The following is a 21165-nucleotide window of genomic DNA, read 5'->3' as shown; positions in this document are numbered from 1 at the left end:
GTGGGTGTTAGGTATTTTAGTACCATGGGAGCATTTACTGGATATTGTTTTATAGTGACATTATGCAGGAAAACTCTGTCATTCAATAAGGCCCCTTTGTTTCAGTGTTTTTCTCTTTGACCCAAGAATTGATGTGTGAGAATCACAGGCTGGTACAAGGTTGAAATACCACAGAGATCACTCCCTCAGCTACATTAGTTTCTTAATCTTTTAGACGCCTGTTGAAGGCCAAATGGTTTGTTTCAGATTTCACTAATGTAAGAACTCTTCGTTTTGTGCCTTGAAAATATGTCGCTGAGATAATCACAATTGTAGCTGAACTAATAAACTACACAAAGGATGCTTCTTCACCCAAGGGCAGGAAGACGCTGCCTTATCTTGGTCTGTACTGGTTTAAACTGATAATCTGCTGTCTCATGAATTTTACCCTCTATATAAACTGTTGTACTTGTGAATAAAGTTGAGTCACTTTGGGAAGACAATCTAAAGCAGTCTCTGTTTTCTTGTTCTCCCAAGCTGCTCCCGAGCTGCTCGTACTAACACGCTGAATGGCATGCTTGAATATTACTTGAGAATATATTTGACTGTGTTACAGACTAAGGGACATTCTCTGCTGATAGGTGAAGGTACATTCTCTGCTGATAGACGTCCACGCCTCGGAGGAAGCCGATCCACGGAGTAGGCCCTGGAAACAGTTTCCTTCAATTTTGGTGTCGAGAAGTGGGATCCTGACGAAGGTAGGCACTTGTCTTTTTATTTTATAAGACTGTGTTATGCCTTTCTCAGTGATCCACATAGAAACGGGATACGCTGACGAGGCCTTCTTCAGTGGCCCACATAGTAACAAGTGGGATACACTGAGGAGCCTTATTTAGTGGCCCACATAGAAACACAGGAAGTTGCCTGTTGTTTTGTAAAATAAAAGCAGAAAGGACACAGGAAGTTGCCTGCTGTCATAAACTAAGAAGTTGCTCACCAGCAGAAAGGACACAGGAAGTTGCCTGGGGTCATAAAACGAGAAGTTGCTCGTTAAAAAGTGAGAAGTTGCTCACTAAAAACATAAAATTGCTAGCAAAAAATCAAGTAACCTCAGGTGTGCCACAGCAAAAATAGAAACTAACTTAAATCCTTCAAAGCGTCTAAACCCCTCTGGAAATCACTGACCATGGGTCAGAATAATTCAAAGACCTTAGACGGGTCCGATAAAAACTCAAAATTAACTGTAAAACCGAAAAAAATAAAATATAAAATCACAAATAGCGGCTCAGTACGACTCCCACTTCCGGTTACGTTTAACCCACGCTCGCGAATCAATGAAGACTTCCATGATTACGTATCCAGAACATGCGGAAGTGCTTACGTGACTGATTTCGTCTCGAACTTAAGAACTATAACTTTAATGCATCCTAATGTATTTCCGGAGCCCTATCCCGAACGATTATCGCCAGAAAACAGGTCAGTAGAAATGTTAAATACTATTTGTGATAAGAAAAGTAGGCTGATTAAAAAGTCCTGTAAAAAATATATGATGGAATGTCGTGATGTAACCAATCGCATGCTACCACTATGGAAAAAAGGACCCGAGCCAGACGTAAATGCTTTAAATCAAGCCAGTGTAGGCTCTAGTAAATCCACTGCAGAAAAAACTAGCCTTATATGCCCATCCGTTCAACCTACGGCTCCGCCGCCTTATGATGAAAAAACAGAATTAATAGCTGCTGCGGCGGCTGCACGTCATCAGCGCGTATATCCTGATTTAACAGCAGAATCCCAAAAGAGTGAGGAAGGCACTGAAATGACACCTAAATCAGAAGAAGATGACTGGTTTAACCTAGATCAAAGACAGGAACGAGAATACACTGAACGAGAAAGAGAGTTACAGGAACATAAAAAGCAAACAAAACAGTTAATGGCAGAGTGTGAGGAAATCATGAAAGACCCTTTAACTGAACGTACGGAAGCCGAACTGCAGGAAGCCGTTTCTGTCATAGATAATCATGTTCAGCGCCACACTAGAGTAGCAAATGGTTTAACTGTGCCAAAAGCAATAACTAACACCAGAAATTTAATAAGGAACTACTTAAAGCAGAAAAAAGAGGAAAAAACTCAAGAGGGCCCCCACAAAAACACCCGTTATAAAGAAAAGCAGGGATCACAATTTAATGACGTCAGCACCTCCCTCCCGTTCATGATAATAGGGGACATGTGTTGCATTCAACCCCCTAAAATTTCAGAGTTAGCAGCAACCATTAAAGAACTTCCCGATCCTCTACAAAATCCTACAGCCTTTGTTTCTGCATTACAGAGAAGTACCAGATACCACCACTTGGGTGGGCCTGACTATAGATATATATTATGTCAACGAATTCCAGGTGTGACTGAATCTCAGCTTATTGAAGAAGTAGAGGAACTAGACCCTAAAAATGACCAAGCAGCCAACACCACCTCGTTTTTGTGGATAAATGATGACAAAATCACAGCCTTTTTTCAAAATCTAAAGAGATTTCTGCTCACAATGTCTAGAGATAAAATTGATTTAAATGCAGTAACCATGTGTAAGCAAAAGCCAGATGAATCCATTCTAGTGTTTATGAAACGTTTCACACACTGCTGGACTAATGAGGCATGCATGCCTGAAGGAGGAAATGATCAGATTTTCATAACAACATTCTTAAACAATATTCATCCAGAATGTTCACAACTATTGAAGCTGACTGCCACTGATAATCTCTATGACATGAAAATAAAGAACTTTATCACACTTGTCAAAACAAAAGCTGGTGCAGATCTTTTCCCCAACAGCACGAAGGCTAAAAGTGTTAAGATGATGTTGAATTTTGATGTTGAAGGCTCAGAGGAAAGTGAAAAAATGATGTATGCAGGGGCCCCGTCCCCTCAACAAGCGCAGCAGGGAGATTTCAGAAGGAAAGATAGGAGTGGAGACGTATGTTTTTATTGTGGAAAAATAGGACACTGGAGGACGGAATGCAAATCAGCAGCACATAGGTCTCAACCACAAAACACAGGACCAGCTCCTGCCACTAGGCGTAAGCAGAGCTCTTACAGACAAGGTAACTGGCAACGCAGACAGGAATCACATCAAAGAAACGGCCCCTTTGCACTTAGGCAGCAACCTTATAATCCACATTTTAATCCCCACCCATATGATAACGAAAGACTGGACCGACAATAGGGAGGCCCAGGTGATGATGAGGGACAGTGTGAAGCACTACACACGATGCTGCATTTGCAATTGTCCCGTAACACAGAAAGCTTGCCCATGTTAGATATAGAGATAGGTGAAAAGATTTATTCCTTTTTAGTTGACAGTGGAGCCACTAAAAGTTCACTGTCTGGAAAATTCTATAATGGGCCTGTTTCCTCTGTGTGCATCAACACCATGGGAATAAACGGAACTCTAGTGCAATGCCCCAAAACTCATTCTCTAAAGACACGCTGGGGCCCAAAACCAGATGAAATTACATATCATCCATTCATAATTATTCCAAACTCGCCTGTGAATCTATTAGGCAGAGATTTAATGGCAAAAATGAACTTGTGTATTTCATTTAACACAAAGGGTGAAATGTTTGCAGATACTGATAACAGCTATGTTTTCTCTGCCCTATGCACCGACACCATGGAGAAGGAACATCCTCTGTGTCAGCTGGACGCCTCAGCGGAGAATGAACTCAATATCCATCTGACTGGTATCCCACGTCACACTCTGTGTCAAAAACATGTGCAAACACCGTTACCAGGTAGCCCCATGCCTGGAAGCCACATATTTGTTTCTCTCACACTGTTCAACAACATGATAACTGCTCACACCAGTGAAGGCCAAACAGTGGTTTTGTCACATAACTCAGACATAGGCTACGACATCACTGCACCATGTCAACACATAGATCTAACCTACCCCATACACTGTACTATCTCTGCTGTCACATTGCCAGCTGAATATCAAAACATGACATTATGGTCAAGAGGTGAGAATGATGTAGGATTTATTGACTGTACACCTTATCATGCTCAGCTGAAAAACAACAAACCGGTATATGTCAGGCAATATCCCATTTCCGCTGAAAAAGCCGCAGCCTTAGACATCATCATAGGAGATTTATTAACAGCTGGAGTAATAAAGCCCACAGTATCTCCATATAACACTCCTGTCAATCCTGTGCCAAAGCCTAACAAACCTGGCGTATAGCGTTTCACACAAGACTTAAGGCAAGTTAATGCAGTCATTAAGCCACTGCCACCTATTGTCCCAGATGTTCCCAGCATACTGACATCTATTCCAGCAACAGCTACACATTTTACTGTGGTGGATTTGTGCTCCGCCTTTTTCTCAGTACCTGTGCATATAGACACACAGCCGATATTTGCTTTTACACATAGAGATAAGCAGTACACATGGACTCGCTTACCCCAAGGCATGGTAGACAGCCCTGCGGCTTTCTCAATGGTAGTACGTGCTACCCTGGACGGCTTCACTCCTCCAGAGGGCTGTACTCTGATCCAGTATGTAGATGATCTCCTCCTCTGTGCTGAAAGTGAAAAACTATGTCAAACTGCCACACACATGCTACTCCAGCACCTCCAACAGACTGGCCACAAAGCATCAGCAAAGAAAATGCAGTACTGTCAGACTTCTGTTCAATATTTGGGATTTACACTGTCTCACGGACAACGTTCTATGACTACAGACAGGGTCAAAGCTGTGACCTCTGTCCCTAAGCCCACTACACAGAAAGAAATGCTGTCTTTCCTAGGCATGGTGAACTATTGCAGACAGTGGATACCAGACTGTTCTTTTCATGACCACATTCTGCGTGAATGCTGCAAAAAAGACAAGCCTCCTCGAATACTGTGGTCCACAGAAATGACTGCCTCTTTCAATGCATTACAGGGAGCGCTGACCTCCGCCCCTTGTTTGGGTCTGCCTGACTACCACTTACCGTTCCACCTGTACGTCACAGAGAACGGCACAACCTGTGCAGGTGTATTGGCCCAAGAGCATGGCTGTGGCTACCGTCCAGTAGCCTTCTACTCAAAGGTGCTGCCAGCAGTAGTTCAGGGGATGCCGGCCTGCCTGAGAGCAGTAGCAGCTTGCTCTATCATGATAAGGGACTGCGAGAAGCTCACACTCTCACATGACACTATTCTACACACCAATCACCAGGTCACGACCATTCTAGCAAACATAACTACACAACACATGACCGCACAACGTCGCTCAGGTTATGAAGCTACACTAACTTCAACAGCAAATCTCACTATAAAAGCAAGCAGCACACCCAATTCGCCAGCACACTTACTCATTCGTATGCTGTGTTCCTCTGACCGACAGGATGGTTCAGACGACCCTGACGATCATGATTGTATGACACGTATACAGGAATCCACAGCACCACGCCCAGACTTAGAGCAGACACCAATCCCAGACTCAGTCATTGTTTATGTGGACGGGTCCTGTTCAAAACCAAATGACAACTTATTTCTTTGTGGCTATTCGGTGGTGACATTGCCTGACATCATACTAGAGGCTCACTCATTACCATTTCACTCAGCACAAAAAGCAGAGCTCATGGCTTTAATACGCGCCTGTGAGTTACATGTGGATAAGCGGGTAACAATTTACACTGATAGCCGTTATGCATTCGGTGTGGTGCATGACTTTGGCACATTGTGGAGACAAAGAGGATTTAGATCTGCTGATGGAAAACCGATCGCTAATTCTGACCTTGTTCAAAGACTTTTGCAGGCTATACAGCTGCCATCGGCAATTGCAGTTGTTAAAACGAAGGGGCACAGCACGGCTGACACAGACGAAGCAGTGGGAAATGCTCTTGCAGACGTAACCGCGAAAGCAGCTGCTGCCTCACAGCAACCACCCAGAAGGGAAGTATTATCTTTGCCTTTACAGCTGCCACTTGTCACGCTCCCAGACTATTTAGAAACAAATGTTGACCTAAAATTCATACAAGAGCAAGCCTCTGCCTTAGATTACACTTACTGGGAAAGTAATGATTGTACCTTAGATAACAGAGACGGCTTATACAAAAACCTTGAGGGTTTGATTGCCCTCCCATCTTCACTACTGCCAATCCTTGTCCGCCATTTTCACGGTGTGAGTCATGTCGGACAAAGAGGGGTAATAGGAGCAATAAAATCAAGATTTGTAATCAAGAAAACATCACACGCAGTAAAACGCATATTAGCAACCTGTCTAACATGTGCACGAACTAATGTAGGAAAACCAAAAGCGAAACATCAGCATTTACCACAACCAGATTTCCCATTTCATACATTACAGATTGATTTTACACACATGCCAGCACAAGGAAGCATCAAGTACTTACTGGTAATAGTGGACCAATTTAGTAAATGGGTAGAAGCTTATCCAACATCAAAAGAAACTGCAGAAGTAGTCTGTCAAAAGTTGTGCAATGAAATAATACCCAGATTTGGAATACCTCACCAAATTAACAGTGATAGAGGACCTTCATTCACATCAGAAGTAATTCAAAAGTGTGCTAAAACTCTAGCAATAGACTGGAAATATCATGTGCCATACCATCCTCAGAGTTCAGGAGTTGTAGAAAGAATGAATAGGACCATAAAAAATCGCCTGACTAAAGCAATGATAGAAACAGGAATGACCTGGATCAAACTACTTCCTCAAATCCTCTGCGAGATTAGAATGACTCCATCCGCAGCAACCAAATTATCTCCATTTGAAATAATCATGGGAAGACCGTTTCCAACACCATGGTCAGCCTCCAGAGGGGCACCGCTATTGGAAGGGGACATAGACACTGCATTGTCTGACTATGTTCATAACCTGGTAGAAACACTGAATAATAACTATCAGAAAGTTTGTCTCTCTCAGCCTCTCCCTTCCATAGATCCAACCCATCCGTGGAAACCAGGAGATGCGGTGTTGGTAAAGTCGCTAAAACCAAGGGCACTCGGGGAGGCCGCGTGTTCCAGCCCCCAGACTGTACTTGCAGTGACGAGAACCAGCATCCTAACAGACGGACAACCTCAGTGGATTCATGCCAGCAGGGTTAAGACCAGCCCCACCAAACCACCTAAGGCGTCGGATCAAGTAGATGACGTCTCCGGCGAGCCAGCGCCCGGATTCAATACACCTATAGATGACGACTCAGGCGAGCCAGCGCCCGGATCCAATCCACCTACACACACACAATCACTGATTAACACACAACGCCGGAAAGAGCCAAGACTCAGAAAGCCCTTTGATCCCCCGCCTGAACAACAACAAGGTACTCGAACATCCAGCAGGAACAGAAAGCCTAGAGTACCACACAATGTCTAACCTAATAAAGATAGACTCGTTTCATCCTGATAATGGAGAAAATGAAATGCCCATTGTCATCTCTCGAACCTGGGACCAGGCCAGGAGACGACTAAAGAACTGTCTTTTTTATATATTTAGGTTATTAATCATATCTACTGCATTAATCTTAGGATTTTTATTTATTATTTCGTATTGTAAAGTGCAACCCTGTTCACGTTTCTGCAAGCCACATTTTGCTGACAATACCTCATGCTCCACTTGGCAAGACACCCACCTAGTACACTCGTCACGTTCTCTAAAATCAGTAGAAAGCAACACAGACACCACCAATAAACCATGATACCCTGTGTACGCTCAATGATAACCCGTATAGCTACCAGTACAGCTACTTCAATGTATTTGCAATTAGCACAAATTGATCCTGAGGATGTGCCAGATGTTACCAATGATGTTCCTGATGTGTATATTGAACATTAGGTTGTGAACTATTACATTTTATGATTTGCTTTTTATATTATGTTATTACATTTGTGATTTTTCCTTTCTATTTGAGTTATTATTTTAAAAAATAATAAAAGAGGGGAACTGTTAGGTATTTTAGTACCATGGGAGCATTTACTGGATATTGTTTTATAGTGACATTATGCAGGAAAACTCTGTCATTCAATAAGGCCCCTTTGTTTCAGTGTTTTTCTCTTTGACCCAAGAATTGATGTGTGAGAATCACAGGCTGGTACAAGGTTGAAATACCACAGAGATCACTCCCTCAGCTACATTAGTTTCTTAATCTTTTAGACGCCTGTTGAAGGCCAAATGGTTTGTTTCAGATTTCACTAATGTAAGAACTCTTCGTTTTGTGCCTTGAAAATATGTCGCTGAGATAATCACAATTGTAGCTGAACTAATAAACTACACAAAGGATGCTTCTTCACCCAAGGGCAGGAAGACGCTGCCTTATCTTGGTCTGTACTGGTTTAAACTGATAATCTGCTGTCTCATGAATTTTACCCTCTATATAAACTGTTGTACTTGTGAATAAAGTTGAGTCACTTTGGGAAGACAATCTAAAGCAGTCTCTGTTTTCTTGTTCTCCCAAGCTGCTCCCGAGCTGCTCGTACTAACACGCTGAATGGCATGCTTGAATATTACTTGAGAATATATTTGACTGTGTTACAGACTAAGGGACATTCTCTGCTGATAGGTGAAGGTACATTCTCTGCTGATAGACGTCCACGCCTCGGAGGAAGCCGATCCACGGAGTAGGCCCTGGAAACAGTTTCCTTCAGTGGGGATGATAGCGTGCACACTTTTCATCAGCCTGTCTCAGGAGTAGGATCAGGTGTACCTGGATGTGCATCTCGTGGGTTTTCTCTGTATGTGACTGACTGTCACAGAGGCAGCCAGCCCACCCACTTGAAACTTTCCCTGATGTATACAGCCAGCAGATGATGGGCTGAGATGAGATGGTACTAGGTGGTCTCAGGCTGCAGTTGTTTTTCCTCCTCTTTCCAGTCTCAGTGTGAGCCCTGTCTCTATTCTTGGTTCTCTGTGTAGGTGTTGAAGTGCTGAATCAGACTCGGCGTGATGGAGGAGGAGGAGGAGGAGGAGGACAGATGTGCCGCTGACAGTCCGTGAAAGGCGCTACCCCGAGTCGACAGCCAGCAACCTGCTGAACGCTGACCGCTCGCGCACGTCAACAAAACCAGGCGGAAGCCTTTTACCCTGCGATGGTGTGTCAGAACAGTGGGCCTGTGTATAACCTAATGCTTTTTTCACGCTTTCGATCCATGTGGACTGAACTTAATCCACACAGCTGTTTTGCGTCAAGGATATTTAGTGACTTTATGGGGACATCTAGTGACGAAAACTTGGTAATGTTACACAGAAACAGCAACCATGTAATGGTCTTTGTGTAACTATTTTTATATAGTTTTAAGCTATTGCACAAGGATTTTTTTAAATAGATGTCTAAATTTATCTGCTCTCTTTTTATGATCATACAGGAAGCAAAACTGTATAAACCAAACATAAGCCATAACTCAGCAAGTTCAGTCCAGCATTGTGCAAAGCCAAAGCTGATTTTTTGACAAAATCCCCAAATTTCCAAATATAGATGTTGGGGAATGTGCATAAAATGACAAATGAGAAATATGAGGGAATGCTGCAGGCATAAAAACATAAAATCTGGAGGCTTAAATATCTAGATGTGATATTTACAGAAAGGGTAGAAGAAGATACTTTTAAAACATTAAGAACATTGAGAATTTTTTTTAAAAAATTTTTAAAATCTAATCATCTCATATATACTTTGAGGAACCATTATTTTGAAAGCGCATAGCAGGACCAGTTCTTGTTTGATTGGCAAGCAGACTTCAAAATACAGGCTTTGCATTATTCCTGACAACGTCTAACCTCTGCTATTTGTTTTCTTGGAATCTCCAGCAGGTACAGTCATGCACAGGCACATCTGTCTTACTCTCTGTTTTCCCTAAAATATTCATCATTATATTTAACCGTCTAGAATGGCATGGCAGAAAAATGCAAAACACTGGAAGAAAGAGCTGCAGCCGAAAGGTGTTTTTGTAATCCTTTAAATCTAGTGTTGTAAGAAGAATCCCCCTATTTATCCTATTTAATCTGCAGACATACAAATTTCTTCCGTTATAACAGCTGGTGTGAAGGTTATGCTGCTTTGAGTGTTCCTGTATTACAAGTCACACAAAGTAATAAAAAAAAAAGAAATATATTCACGAAAGCATCCAATCACTGTTAAACTGGCAACACATCCTCACATCAGTATCTACAAGGATTTTACAAATTCAGGTCCTTCCCAAATACCAGGCTCTGAGCTGGGACCTTTTCTTTTCACAGTTTGCGTGCCCCTCGTGGTCAGACTATCTGCCACCATGGGCTGAGCTTCCACTGCCATCCTGATGATACACAGCTGTATCTCAGCACCAAACCCTCTAGTCAGTTCACTTCTCTGTCTCTCATTAAGTCCCTGGATGCCATCTAAATCTGGATGTAATCCAGCTTTATCATATTGAAAAACAATACAACTGAACTCTTGTGTCAAGTCACGACTCCTGAAAGGGGCTGACCTTCACCTTAACATGGGTAAAGGTCATTAATTTTCTGGGGTTCTCAATCTGGGTGCCATCCTGGAGCCCAGGCTCTAATTCTCATCATATATCAGATCCATCTCTAGAAGTTCTTTCTACGACCTAAAGAACACCTCTAGAGTCTTACCTCATCTCTCAGAGTCCTCAGCTGAAACCCTCATCCATGCCTTCATCACCTCCTGCCTGGATTATTGCAGTGATATCCCGTTAGCTCTGCACAAGCTCAGAACTCACAGTTCTTACCTGCAACAAGTCCTGGCCTTACATCACCCCCACCTAACCTACAAACCACCACATGCTCTTTCTCTCCTGTACTTGTTCAGTCTTATCCTCCCTTCCCTACACCCCACACTGCATTCCCCAGTTAAAGGCTTACTTGCCATCCCCCTCACCAGGCCGGGGTCTTTTAAAGGACAGAGCCTTCGGTGCTGCAGCCCCCCACTCTCTGGAATGTGCTCTCCTCTAAAACACTCTGTCTTTGAAAATTTTCAAAAAGCAGTTGAAATGTTACTTATTCACAGAGGCCTTTGACCTTTGACTTTTTTGTGTAAAGGTGCTATATAAACTATTAAATGTCACTGAACCAATGACACCTCTAACAGTGGTGCGCATACCTCAACTTGACCTGATATTTGATACAAGAAACCCTGGCATGTCAGATCCCTGTTCCCCTCATCACAGGGCACAATAATGTGGCTGCACTCCAGCCAAGAAAATCTGCGCTCTGCACCAGTTGTTGTGAGCTGGCTCACTGACATGGCTAATATAAGTCACTTCAAAAGAATGGGGCCATCGTTAATGACACTGGGTTCCCACTTTTGTCTGGCACGCCAAGTCAGAAAGGGATTAACTCTGCAGTAAACGTTGCCACATAAATCGTGTCCGGGTAGCGTAAACTCTGATTTTCAAGAGGAGCAGACTACCCTCATGTTATCAAATTATGTTTTGTTTTTTTTTTATTTCAAATGGGCTTTTTTCTTTTCTAAGATTATGTCCTTTAAGAAATCCGTGCTTCTGGGCAGTTAGGCTCGACTTTATGCTGTACCCCAAATATTTTTGGCTTGCGGACAATAACAATAAAAAGAAAAGTGAAAAAAGAAAAACAATGGCTAACAAAATAATAATAATAATAAAAATAAAAATTCCAGCTTGTGTACACAATCAGTAAATTAATAACCATCATCCAATCATCAAAGGTCAGTTGGAGTACATTCACTTTCAATACTTCAGGGATCCTTTTACTTAAGTAGAAAGATTGTGTTGTTACTTATTTAAAAAGCCCCAAACTATTGTTTTTGACGCTTTGCAAATCACAGCAATCCATTTTAACTTCTGGTTACACATCCTCATTTCCGGTGTTGTGCCAAAAAGTGATTGTCTGCCAAAAACTGATTTCCAATGTTTCTGTGTATTTTTTATGTGTAATATCTTTACGTATGTTCGTAAATAGACTTCGGTGAACAGGGTTTACAAAGGGGTTATATAGAGAATTAAAACAATATCTGTTTTTCAAGTATCTTTACAACTCTCTGCTATTGTACTTACATTATAACCAATCCGGTCCTTTATCCCCACTTAAAATATTTTTACAGAAATATTGTAATATTTGCTGCCATTTCTGCTGTCCTCTTGGCCAACTTACTCTTACAAAAGACATTTTTAATGTTAATGAGATTTTTTTAAACTGGATAAATAAAGGTTATATAAAAGTCACTGCCAAAAACTGATTGCGGCTTCTACCTTGTTACACGAATGTTGTTTGTGGCTCAAGATGACTTTATGTCATCCATGAGGGATGCATTTGACATATGTTTCACATATTATAGCCCAACAAGTTACTTATAGCAGTTTAAATACGAGCAATCAGTTTTTGGCAAATACCGGAAATCAGTTTTTGGCAGACAATCACTTTTTGGCACAACACCGGCACCTCCTCCCCCTGTGTTGTCCTTTGTTCCTCCTTGCACCGCCCACTTAAAAAATCATGAACTCCCCTACTTCAAAAAATAAAAAACAAATACAAAAACGTACAACTTTAGTAACACCGGAGGTGAAGTTAACTGCAAGTTACTGGTAGCACAGTCCATTCACGCTGGTCAGTCCTGTTGGGGAGCAGGTTTGCATGTAAGATAGGCGGAACTAATCAGGAAATGTGGAGCAGTGCTATGATAACTTGGATCGCTGACATTTAGCACATATACGCGCACGTATATAATGAGTCGGTGTTAGTATTTGCCTACAGGGTTGTGGTCAATGTGAAGCCTGTGTGGCGTGAGGAATCTTTACTTCCGCAATGATGTGCTTATTTAAAAAAAAAAAGGCTTCGGTCTATCCTTACGAGTCTTACAGCTAACCTTTAACACGCATTAGCTATAAAACTGAATTGAAACGTAGATATCCCAGTAGTGGGCTGTTAGCCACGCCCCCCCGTGAATGTTACGTAAGCCGCACGCATGCAGATATATTCAGACGGAAACTTCACGGTGGTCGGTGTTTTCCAGGGTTGTATCTGTGAACTTTGGTTGCTTCGTCAAGGTGAGTGTGTTCATGTTTATTGTAATTCGTGCGCTTTCAAAGCAGCCCTGACGAGTCATGGTGCTGCTGGTGTTTCTCGTTTGACCTTTCGTTTGTGAGACGTCCTTTATCTGCGCCGGTAGCTGCACGGCTAATTTTCTCCTCAGGTGTTCGAGGTAATTGTGTTGTTAGAGGGTCCGAAAATGGACACTTTGTTTTATGTGTTAGCCGGGGGAGGAAACGCTTGCGTTGCCTTTCTTACCAAAATAAAAGTGTAATGAGTACTTTCGATATGAGCCACAATATATTTCTAATTCATTTTCCAGGTCTGTCAGGATGGTTGTGCTTTCCAAAGACTATGGATATGTGGTGCTGACTGGCATGGCTAGTATGGTCATGGTTACACATCTGGCCATTAAAGTTGGCAAAGCCAGGAAGAAGTACAATGTGCACGTGAGTATTCAAATATGGAGCACAGTGGAGGCTACCTGTTGAAAGGTGCTGTCCTGTACGAATGAACTTGTCACGCCTTGCAGTATCCTCAGATGTACAGCAACGACCCAGAAACTGGGAACATTTTCAACTGCATCCAGCGGGCACACCAAAACACGTAAGTATAGTAAGGTAATGTAATCCATGTCAGCAGCATTATGTCATGTTCTTTCATCGACAACAAAGAAGCAGGTTGATGTTAACGTCGCTCTTGTGACCTCCTCACCAGCCTGGAATCCTACCCTGCCTTCCTCTTCTGCCTGGCTGTTGGCGGTTTTCATTCACCTGTAAGTTTATTTTCGTTGTATCTGCACCATAATCATACAAATTATTTTTGTCAACTTTGTCACAACGTTTTGGCTAAAAATGTTCACAACTTGTTGCATGCAATGGGTAGCCGTTCTGTCAAGTCCTGTTGCATCTGATTGTTTGTGTGGCTGTTGCAGCGTCTGGTCAGTGGACTTGGAGTCGTGTGGATTATCAGCAGAGAGGTTTATGCACACGGTTACTCTACAGGAGGTAAGAAACCGTTCAGCAGTTCACATCGATTTCTATTCTTCTTATATCATAAAACATGGTCAGAATGTATGTCTGTCTCTCATCTTAATTAGATCCTAAAAAAAGAATGAGGGGAGCTTTTGGAAATCTGGCTTTACTTGGGATGATGCTGGCCACACTGAACTTCGGAGGCTCTCTGCTGGGCTGGAGGGGGAGCTCACGTATGAGCCGTTTTGGTGTTTGATCCAATATGTAATGAAAATTTACGCCTGGGCCAATTCAGTCATCATCGCTATGGTGTAACTCATACACTTGCACTGTGCTCATCTTTAAGTGGTTAAGTCAGGTGTGTTAGCTGATCTGACTAGTTCTTCAAGAACTGTATGGCCTGATTTAGAATAATGCAGACTAGCACTCTTGTAACATACATGAGTTATCAGTTTCTTATAATGTTAACAGCAATCTATGAATTGGGTCTAAACTCTTAATATCATCTACAGTCGTGCATTTATTAATGAATAAAAAGAAGTAATGATGAAGAAATTCCTTGTTTATTGTGCTGAAAAGGAACTTTGTACACTGAGTGACTAAAGATGGTTATTCAACTGTCCTGCTTTTGTAATTAAAATCCTCCATAACTTCTATTCTCCTGTTTGTCATAAAACTGACACCTTCTCATATCAGCTGTTTAATTTCTTTGCCTGAATGTGGTTAACAATGGCCTGTGTGTGGAGGGAGTGGGTCTTTCTGGAGTAATGTTCAAAGTGCACCTACCTTGTCTGGACAGGCAGGAACCAACGCTGCTGAAGTCTTAAGCGAATCATAGTTGACAATAGAAACTGTCGTTCACACAGTGACTCTGCATAATGCCTGAGAGCTTACCCACCTATTATTGCGTTTGCCACACCCCACATAGATTCGATATATTTATTTTCATTAAACAGGAAAGTCATTCTTGCATTTCATCATACATCACTGCAGGCAGTAAAGTAACCAAGTTAAAACATAAGAGCTTCGTTCCACTGTATTTGCAGTGCATTCCAACCAGTCCAGATGGAGGACCCTTAAAATGATTCCAATGCTGCTCTCAAACCTCCACTGTGTGCGAACAACAATTTTACTAAGTGAGTTTTACAATTTACAGATATCTAAGTATTTGGCTTAGCAGGGTATCTCCTCAGTAAACACTGGCAGACAAAACATTTAAAGAAAAGCAATCACTATATTCAAGATTTCCATGACTTTGTGAACATAACTGCATGTTTAACAGCTGCAACAGTAAGTAATCTGCATTTGTAATTCAGGCTAAATTACAATTTGGAAAAATAAAGTGGTTTCCACTGTTGGAGACCTGGCGTGTCTGTGTCCACATCTCCAAAGATGTGGCTTATCAATTGTAAAATCTGTTTAATTTTTTTGTCAACTTTCTGCAAGACCTTAGCTTCACATGATGCAGATTGGGCAATTGGATTTGAAAATGCACTTCACTAACATTTGGTCACCCAAGGGATTGTGATTGTTTTGAGCAGCTTTCCCATGAGCCTTCATTCTGCCTTACTGGCTATTCTTACAATTACGGAGGACTTCATGCGACCTTGATCCACATTACCTCAGATCACCCCTAGAGGGCAGTGTAACCGTTTGTGTCATATTAAAGTGCTGTGCAGGAGTCAGTCAGGGGCGCAGAGTCATCTTAATTTCCATCGGGGTGGGGAGTTCTCAGCACACTGAATGTCTCCAAAACTTTAAAAGGAATGTGGAAGAAACTTCCCGCTTAAAACATTAACAGTCCTTGGTTAAATGTGTTTTAACTTTTTCTTAATCGCTAACAGTAGGTTCTCAGTGCCAAAGAGAGGTTTTGCTCACATCCAAACTGGTCTTCCTTTGGTGTTAGATTTGCTTCGGTCCTCTGAGTGATGGAAGTGACTGACAGAACAGGATCTTCTGTCAGTAGGTGTACCTGGACAGTGGCGTGTCCTCCATCAAATCATCCTAAATAAGGTGATTTTAAAAAACATTATCAGTACTCCACAGAGCATAATTCAAAATATGCGCTCACTTGCCACTTCATTAGGTATACCTCCTGTTGGAGAAATATCTAATGACCTAATCACAGTGCAGAGACTCGGTGCATTTAGGGCAGGGGTGTCGAACTCCAGGCCTCAAGGGCCGGTGTCCTGCAGGTTTTAGATCTCACCCTGGGTCAACACACCTGAATCAAATGATTAGTTCATTACCAGGCCTCTGGAGAACTTCAGGACATGTTGGGGAGGTCATTTAGCCATTTTAATCAGCTGTGTTTGATCAAGGACACATCTAAAACCTGCAGCACACCGGCCCTTGAGGCCTGGAGTTCGACACCTGTGATTTAAGAAACTGTGACTGTGGCATGGTTGTTGGCACCAGATGGGGTGGGCTGACCTTCAGAAACGGCTTATTTACTGAAATTTTCCCACACACGCATCTCTATAGTTCACAGAGAATGGTCCAAAAAGGAAAAGAAATCCAGTTAGTGGCAGTTCATTGTGTGATATCTTGTTGATGTCAGAGGAGACTGCCCAGGCTGCTTGAGTCATACAGAAGGGCAACATTAACTGTAATAACTCTAATAAAAACTATAATAAACCACTTGTTACAACCCAGGTGTGCAGAAGAGTACCCTGTGGGTTAAGACATGGAAACTGAGGCTACAATTCATACAGGTTTACCAAAGTTGGACAATAGAAAATGTGGAGACATGTTGCCTGGCCTGATAAATCTATATCTGCTGCAACATTTTGGATGGTAGGGTCAGAAATGGTCGAAAACAACACGAGGGATCCATTGTGCGTTATATCAATGTTTCAGGCTGCTGCTGGTGGCGTTATGGTGTTGGGGGTGTTTTCTTGGCACAATGTCACAGACTATCTGAATACTGTTGTTGACCATATCTATCCCTTTATGATCAGAGCATATTCATCTTCTGATGGCTGCTTCACACAACACATCATGTCACAAAGCTCAAATCCTTTCAAACTGGTATCTTGGCAATGAGTTGTCTGTACTCGGATGACCTTTACAGTCATCAGATGTCAGTCCAATCAAGCACCTTTGGGATGTGGTGAAACTGGAGATTCACATCATGGATGCACAGCTGATAAAGCAGCAGGTTTATCAGTTGTCATGACAATATGGACCAAGATCTCTGAGGCATGTTTCCAGGAATGTTTTGTTGACTCTAGACAACAAAGAATAAAAGCAGTTCTGAAGGCCACAGGGGTCCAGCCAACCACTAGCAAGGTGTAAATAATGAAGTGGCTAGTGAGGATCTAATAAAATATATGAAAATAATTTTCAGTTTCTCTTACCTAAGCTCTCGAATATTTTTAATCAGCTAAACCACATCTCAAGAGTAACCCCTGATCAAGAAATAAGCTAGCGGCCAAGTCACGTTCCAATATGTCATCTCTGCTTGCAGTTAATATTCTAATACCCAAGTTCATCTTGACAGTGAAGGGTGCTTAATAAAAGATGCAGTTATTTGGTATTTGACTTTCATAAAGTTTGGGGACTTCTAAGATGGAGATTGTTAAAAAAAAAGTGGTGAAAATGGTAATGCAAAGGTACTAGACTGTATCTTACCATGGGCAGGTCCTGCAGACGATGGAACTCCGGGTGGTTAGTGCGCTGGCGGAACTTGAGGAAGAGGACGACAAAGACGATAGCTGTGGTGACAATAAACACTGACAGCAGACCAGCCAGCAGAGGGTCTAGAGGGGAGCTGGAACGGTGACCGGACCTCTCTACACGATAAAGAATTTGATATGATATGAAGAAAATAAAATAGGTCATGGTAAAGGCAAAACAACTCAATGGGAGAAGCTTAAGGCAACACCTCATCACACTTAGCACCTGCCAGTCACCTTACCTTCACCGCCAAATTTATTTACAGACTGGACCTCCTTGTACACCGACCCAGCAGGGGCTCCACCTGGAGATGCGGTAGCTGTGTTCAGAGATTCAGAGTGTGGCCATGTGGTGAAGGTGGGTGCTGTGGAGCTTGTGTGGTGCACTGCTGGGGCTGGCTGAGATGAAAAGGTAGAGAGGGAATGGTTGGTCAGAGGGGTTTTGCCTTCTGTAGCTGCAGGGTGCAGAGGGGTGGTGCTCTGAACAGTCGGCGCGGATGAAAGGCTCTCTGCGGCAGCTGAAAGGGGGGATGTGAGCGCAGTGCTGTATCAATTCAAAACAGTACAGATTCTTCAAACGAAATGAAATGCATTCACAACAGCCAGAGGTAACGCTGCACTGCACTGAAAAATCTGTGCAAATTACAGAAAACCTTTGTCAGTATATCAGAACGCTGTGAATCCCAATGGCCTGCGCTTTCAAGCATCACTGCTCACACAGAGGTACTCTTGAATCAGATAAATCCACAGTCTTTTCTCCAAGAGCTTTGGACTCTGAGGTCTCAGCTTAAAGCCACAGAACTACATTAAATAAGTAGCTACTGTTTGCTTAAGAATTTAAATATATCCCAGCGATTCCAAACAGTTGCTGCAGATTTGTCACGTGCACACCATTATGTGAATCTCCTGTTCTACCACATCCCAAAGGTGCTCTACTAGACTGAGATCAGGTGTCTGTGGAGGCCTTTTTTCACAACATAGTGGGTACGCACTGCTCATAAAGAGATGGACATGGTCAGCAACAATACTCAGGTAGGCTGTGGTGTACATGGCTCATCTGGTGCTAAAGGCCCAAAGTCTGCCAAGAAATCCGATGCTTGTTTTCACCTTAAGCAGGTCAACTTGACTGTGTCTGCATGTCTAAATCCACTGAGCTGCTGCCATGTGATTGACTGATTAGCTTTAATGAGCAGTTGAACAGGTGTAACGAAATAAAGTGGCTGATGATTGTTTATGCGTAGAACAATAACTTTCTCTCGGTGTGGGTGTATTTCATTTCACCTCATGCGCATGTGCCTGCACTGACAGTTTGGTGGGGGCTGAGAATGTGGTGCACATGGTGTGATTGACAGCCGGACTACATTCCTGCAGCAGAACGGACAGACTGTCAAAGTACTGTGCGGTGTCAACAAAATACACAAACCACAAAAATGTTTGTTTTCTAATTGGATTATAGTGAGAATATTTTCGAGTGAGAATATTTTCAGCTTTCAAAGCGAGAAGCCACACACAGCCTGCACGTTATTCTGCAGGGACGGGGCAACAACAAAGGGTCAAAAAGGGACAAGTGAGAGGGATCTGTCATATTGTTATTTCTGTGCTTCTCAAAGCGGTAACACAGCATCAGCTGAGTGGGTTATATTTATATAATCTATAAAAGGAATCTTTTAAACAAGGTTGCGACACACATTCTTATTCTCAGTCCAGTCAAGCGGGGGTCAGGTCAGGCGAGGAGTGTGTTGCACGAACATTGCTGGCAAAAGGGACTGTGCCCAAGAAGAGCCTGTATTTGCAAACAGGCAGTGTTTAAGTGTGTGGGAAGTTTTATTTTAAGGTTCCAGTCTGGTCAATCTAAACAGACCGGACTTGAAAATTATAGATGGACAATTATAGAATTATGATATAATCACATAATCGCACGTTCCTAATTATAAAGATGCAGCTTTTTAAGACAAGTCATATGAGGCTGATTACCTGAAGGAGTTAGAGTACCGAGGTCTGCGTGCTGAGATGTAAGTGCTGCGGGGATTGCTGTGAACAAGTGGGTTTTAAGTGCTGCATCTGTCAGAGTCTCTGCACGGACTGTTCCTTCTGTCTCGCTGAGGGTTGTGGTTTCACCCGCGGATTCATCCCTGCCTGCAGGAATACGTGCATGCTCTGGGGACTCATTCCCAGGATACTCTGTCAGGTTAGAAGATGCTGAGCTTCCAGGATGATTCAGGAAGACGGCCGGTGTGAAGACATTGGGCAGAGCACTGCTTTGACCTGTAATTTGATAAAGAGAACTCCTGTTAAAGAGACTTTGACTTTAGGACCGTTTTCCAGACTAGTGATGACTTTGTCACGTTTAGATTAACATAAAGGTATTTTAATTACTTATCAAGTGAGTGTTAAAATAGCAAAATAGTGTAAAAATATAACTTTCAATTTGAAGTTCATTATCAGTCCTGTCTCTTTCCCCTCACCTCCAAACAGTGAGGCTGGATCTGCTGGAGGTCTCTTCCTGTTTAAAGGGAGTTTTTCCTTCCCACTGTCACCAAATGCTTGCTCACTGGGGTCAGCTGACTGTTGGGATTTTTCTCTCTATAATTTTAGGGTCTTTACCTTACAATCTAAGGTGACCTGAGGTGACAGTTGACTGAATTGATTTGTTTGGGTTCCTAAAAAGGAAAGGGTGAAAACTTTTTGCTTTATATTTGCTTTTGCGTGTGTTCTCGAGGTAAACGACTCTAATTTGACATTTCATCGACTAACACATTGACGTCCCCTTCAATTTCAAGTTTTAATCTACTTTAGGTGCTATTTTGCATCATGACAGATTCATTATGGCGAATTACGAGTAAGCCAAGAGAGATGAGAGGAAACTCTAAAAATAAAAAAACAAAACAAAAGGAAAGGAAAGGAAAGTTAACAAACATCGTTTAACGAAGATGAAATGCAACCAAGAACCTGCAGCAACATGATCTCCGTCATCGCCTCAATCACACCAATAAATAGTCGCGTGCGGACTCGATTACGAGCCCGACTCACATCAGCGGGATGTCAGAAGTGTTCGCATCAAACACAAAGACACATAGAGAAAGAGAGAGAGAGAGAATGGCAGCTTACCTCTTGTCCGCGTTGTGCCGGACAGCACAATCAACACGCAAAACACCAAATGAATTTCAGTTTTCATCTCAGCGGCGGCAGGCTTCCCCCTTTAGATTACACAGCAGCTCTCCTCTGTGGCTCTCTGGGGTTGTTTCCGTTACGCGATTTGACAGGGCACATCATGGGCTCTAAAAATATCCTGAGGGAGTCAGGCAGAAGAGAAGCAGGGGTGGGGCTGGATGCGGGCGGTGTTGGTGGGTGGCACCACTAAGAAATAGATTCTAATGAGTAAAACAAGCTTCCCCGATAACCACCGCAAACTCACGCGTGGCCTCTCGTCTCGGTGTTTGTCCTTTCGGAGCCAATCATCTCTACATGGAAGTGTCCACAACGCGTCACTTTGCAGTCGCTGTTGCTCTGCTGCACCAATCACACATCAGTGTGTCAGAGGCGCAGT

The 21165-nt window shown here is 42.6% G+C and overlaps 2 protein-coding genes and 1 long non-coding RNA gene across 4 annotated transcripts; 2 read left to right on the top strand and 1 right to left on the bottom strand.

The window, feature by feature from the left end:
* The first annotated feature begins 743 nt into the window (after positions 1-743).
* Positions 744-8390, top strand: LOC146688138 (uncharacterized). The gene is made up of 2 exons (XR_014916385.1): positions 744-1455; positions 3650-8390. It is a non-coding gene; the product is annotated as an uncharacterized LOC146688138 (long non-coding RNA).
* Positions 8391-12797: 4407 nt separating this feature from the next.
* On the top strand, positions 12798-14597 carry mgst3a (microsomal glutathione S-transferase 3a). Of its 2 annotated transcripts, none has more exons than XM_085439126.1 (6): positions 12798-12984; positions 13290-13416; positions 13500-13573; positions 13685-13742; positions 13902-13974; positions 14067-14597. In XM_085439126.1, the coding sequence occupies exons 2-6, from the start codon at positions 13300-13302 to the stop codon at positions 14195-14197; spliced, it is 453 nt and encodes a 150-aa protein (XP_085295252.1). In that variant the 5' UTR covers positions 12798-12984; positions 13290-13299; the 3' UTR covers positions 14198-14597. The 2 variants fall into 2 exon arrangements, with proteins under 2 accessions (XP_085295252.1, XP_085295253.1); XM_085439127.1 differs by lacking the exon at positions 12798-12984 and adding an exon at positions 13101-13139.
* LOC146688136 (uncharacterized) lies at positions 13903-21114 on the bottom strand. Its single transcript, XM_085439122.1, has 6 exons — positions 21034-21114; positions 20727-20907; positions 19593-19883; positions 17861-18136; positions 17575-17735; positions 13903-15945 (listed from the first exon to the last, which is right to left on the bottom strand). The coding sequence occupies exons 2-6, from the start codon at positions 20791-20793 to the stop codon at positions 15901-15903; spliced, it is 840 nt and encodes a 279-aa protein (XP_085295248.1). The 5' UTR covers positions 20794-20907; positions 21034-21114; the 3' UTR covers positions 13903-15900.
* Between the last annotated feature and the right edge of the window lie 51 nt (positions 21115-21165).

The sequence above is a fragment of the Copadichromis virginalis genome, linkage group LG18 (assembly GCF_057382275.1).
Source record: "Copadichromis virginalis isolate Kocher_CV1m ecotype Utaka linkage group LG18, C_Virginalis_male_GT1.1, whole genome shotgun sequence".
Lineage (NCBI taxonomy): Eukaryota > Metazoa > Chordata > Actinopteri > Cichliformes > Cichlidae > Copadichromis > Copadichromis virginalis.
Note: the sequence above shows the minus strand (reverse complement) of the source record. Positions and strands in the feature narration are given on the sequence as shown.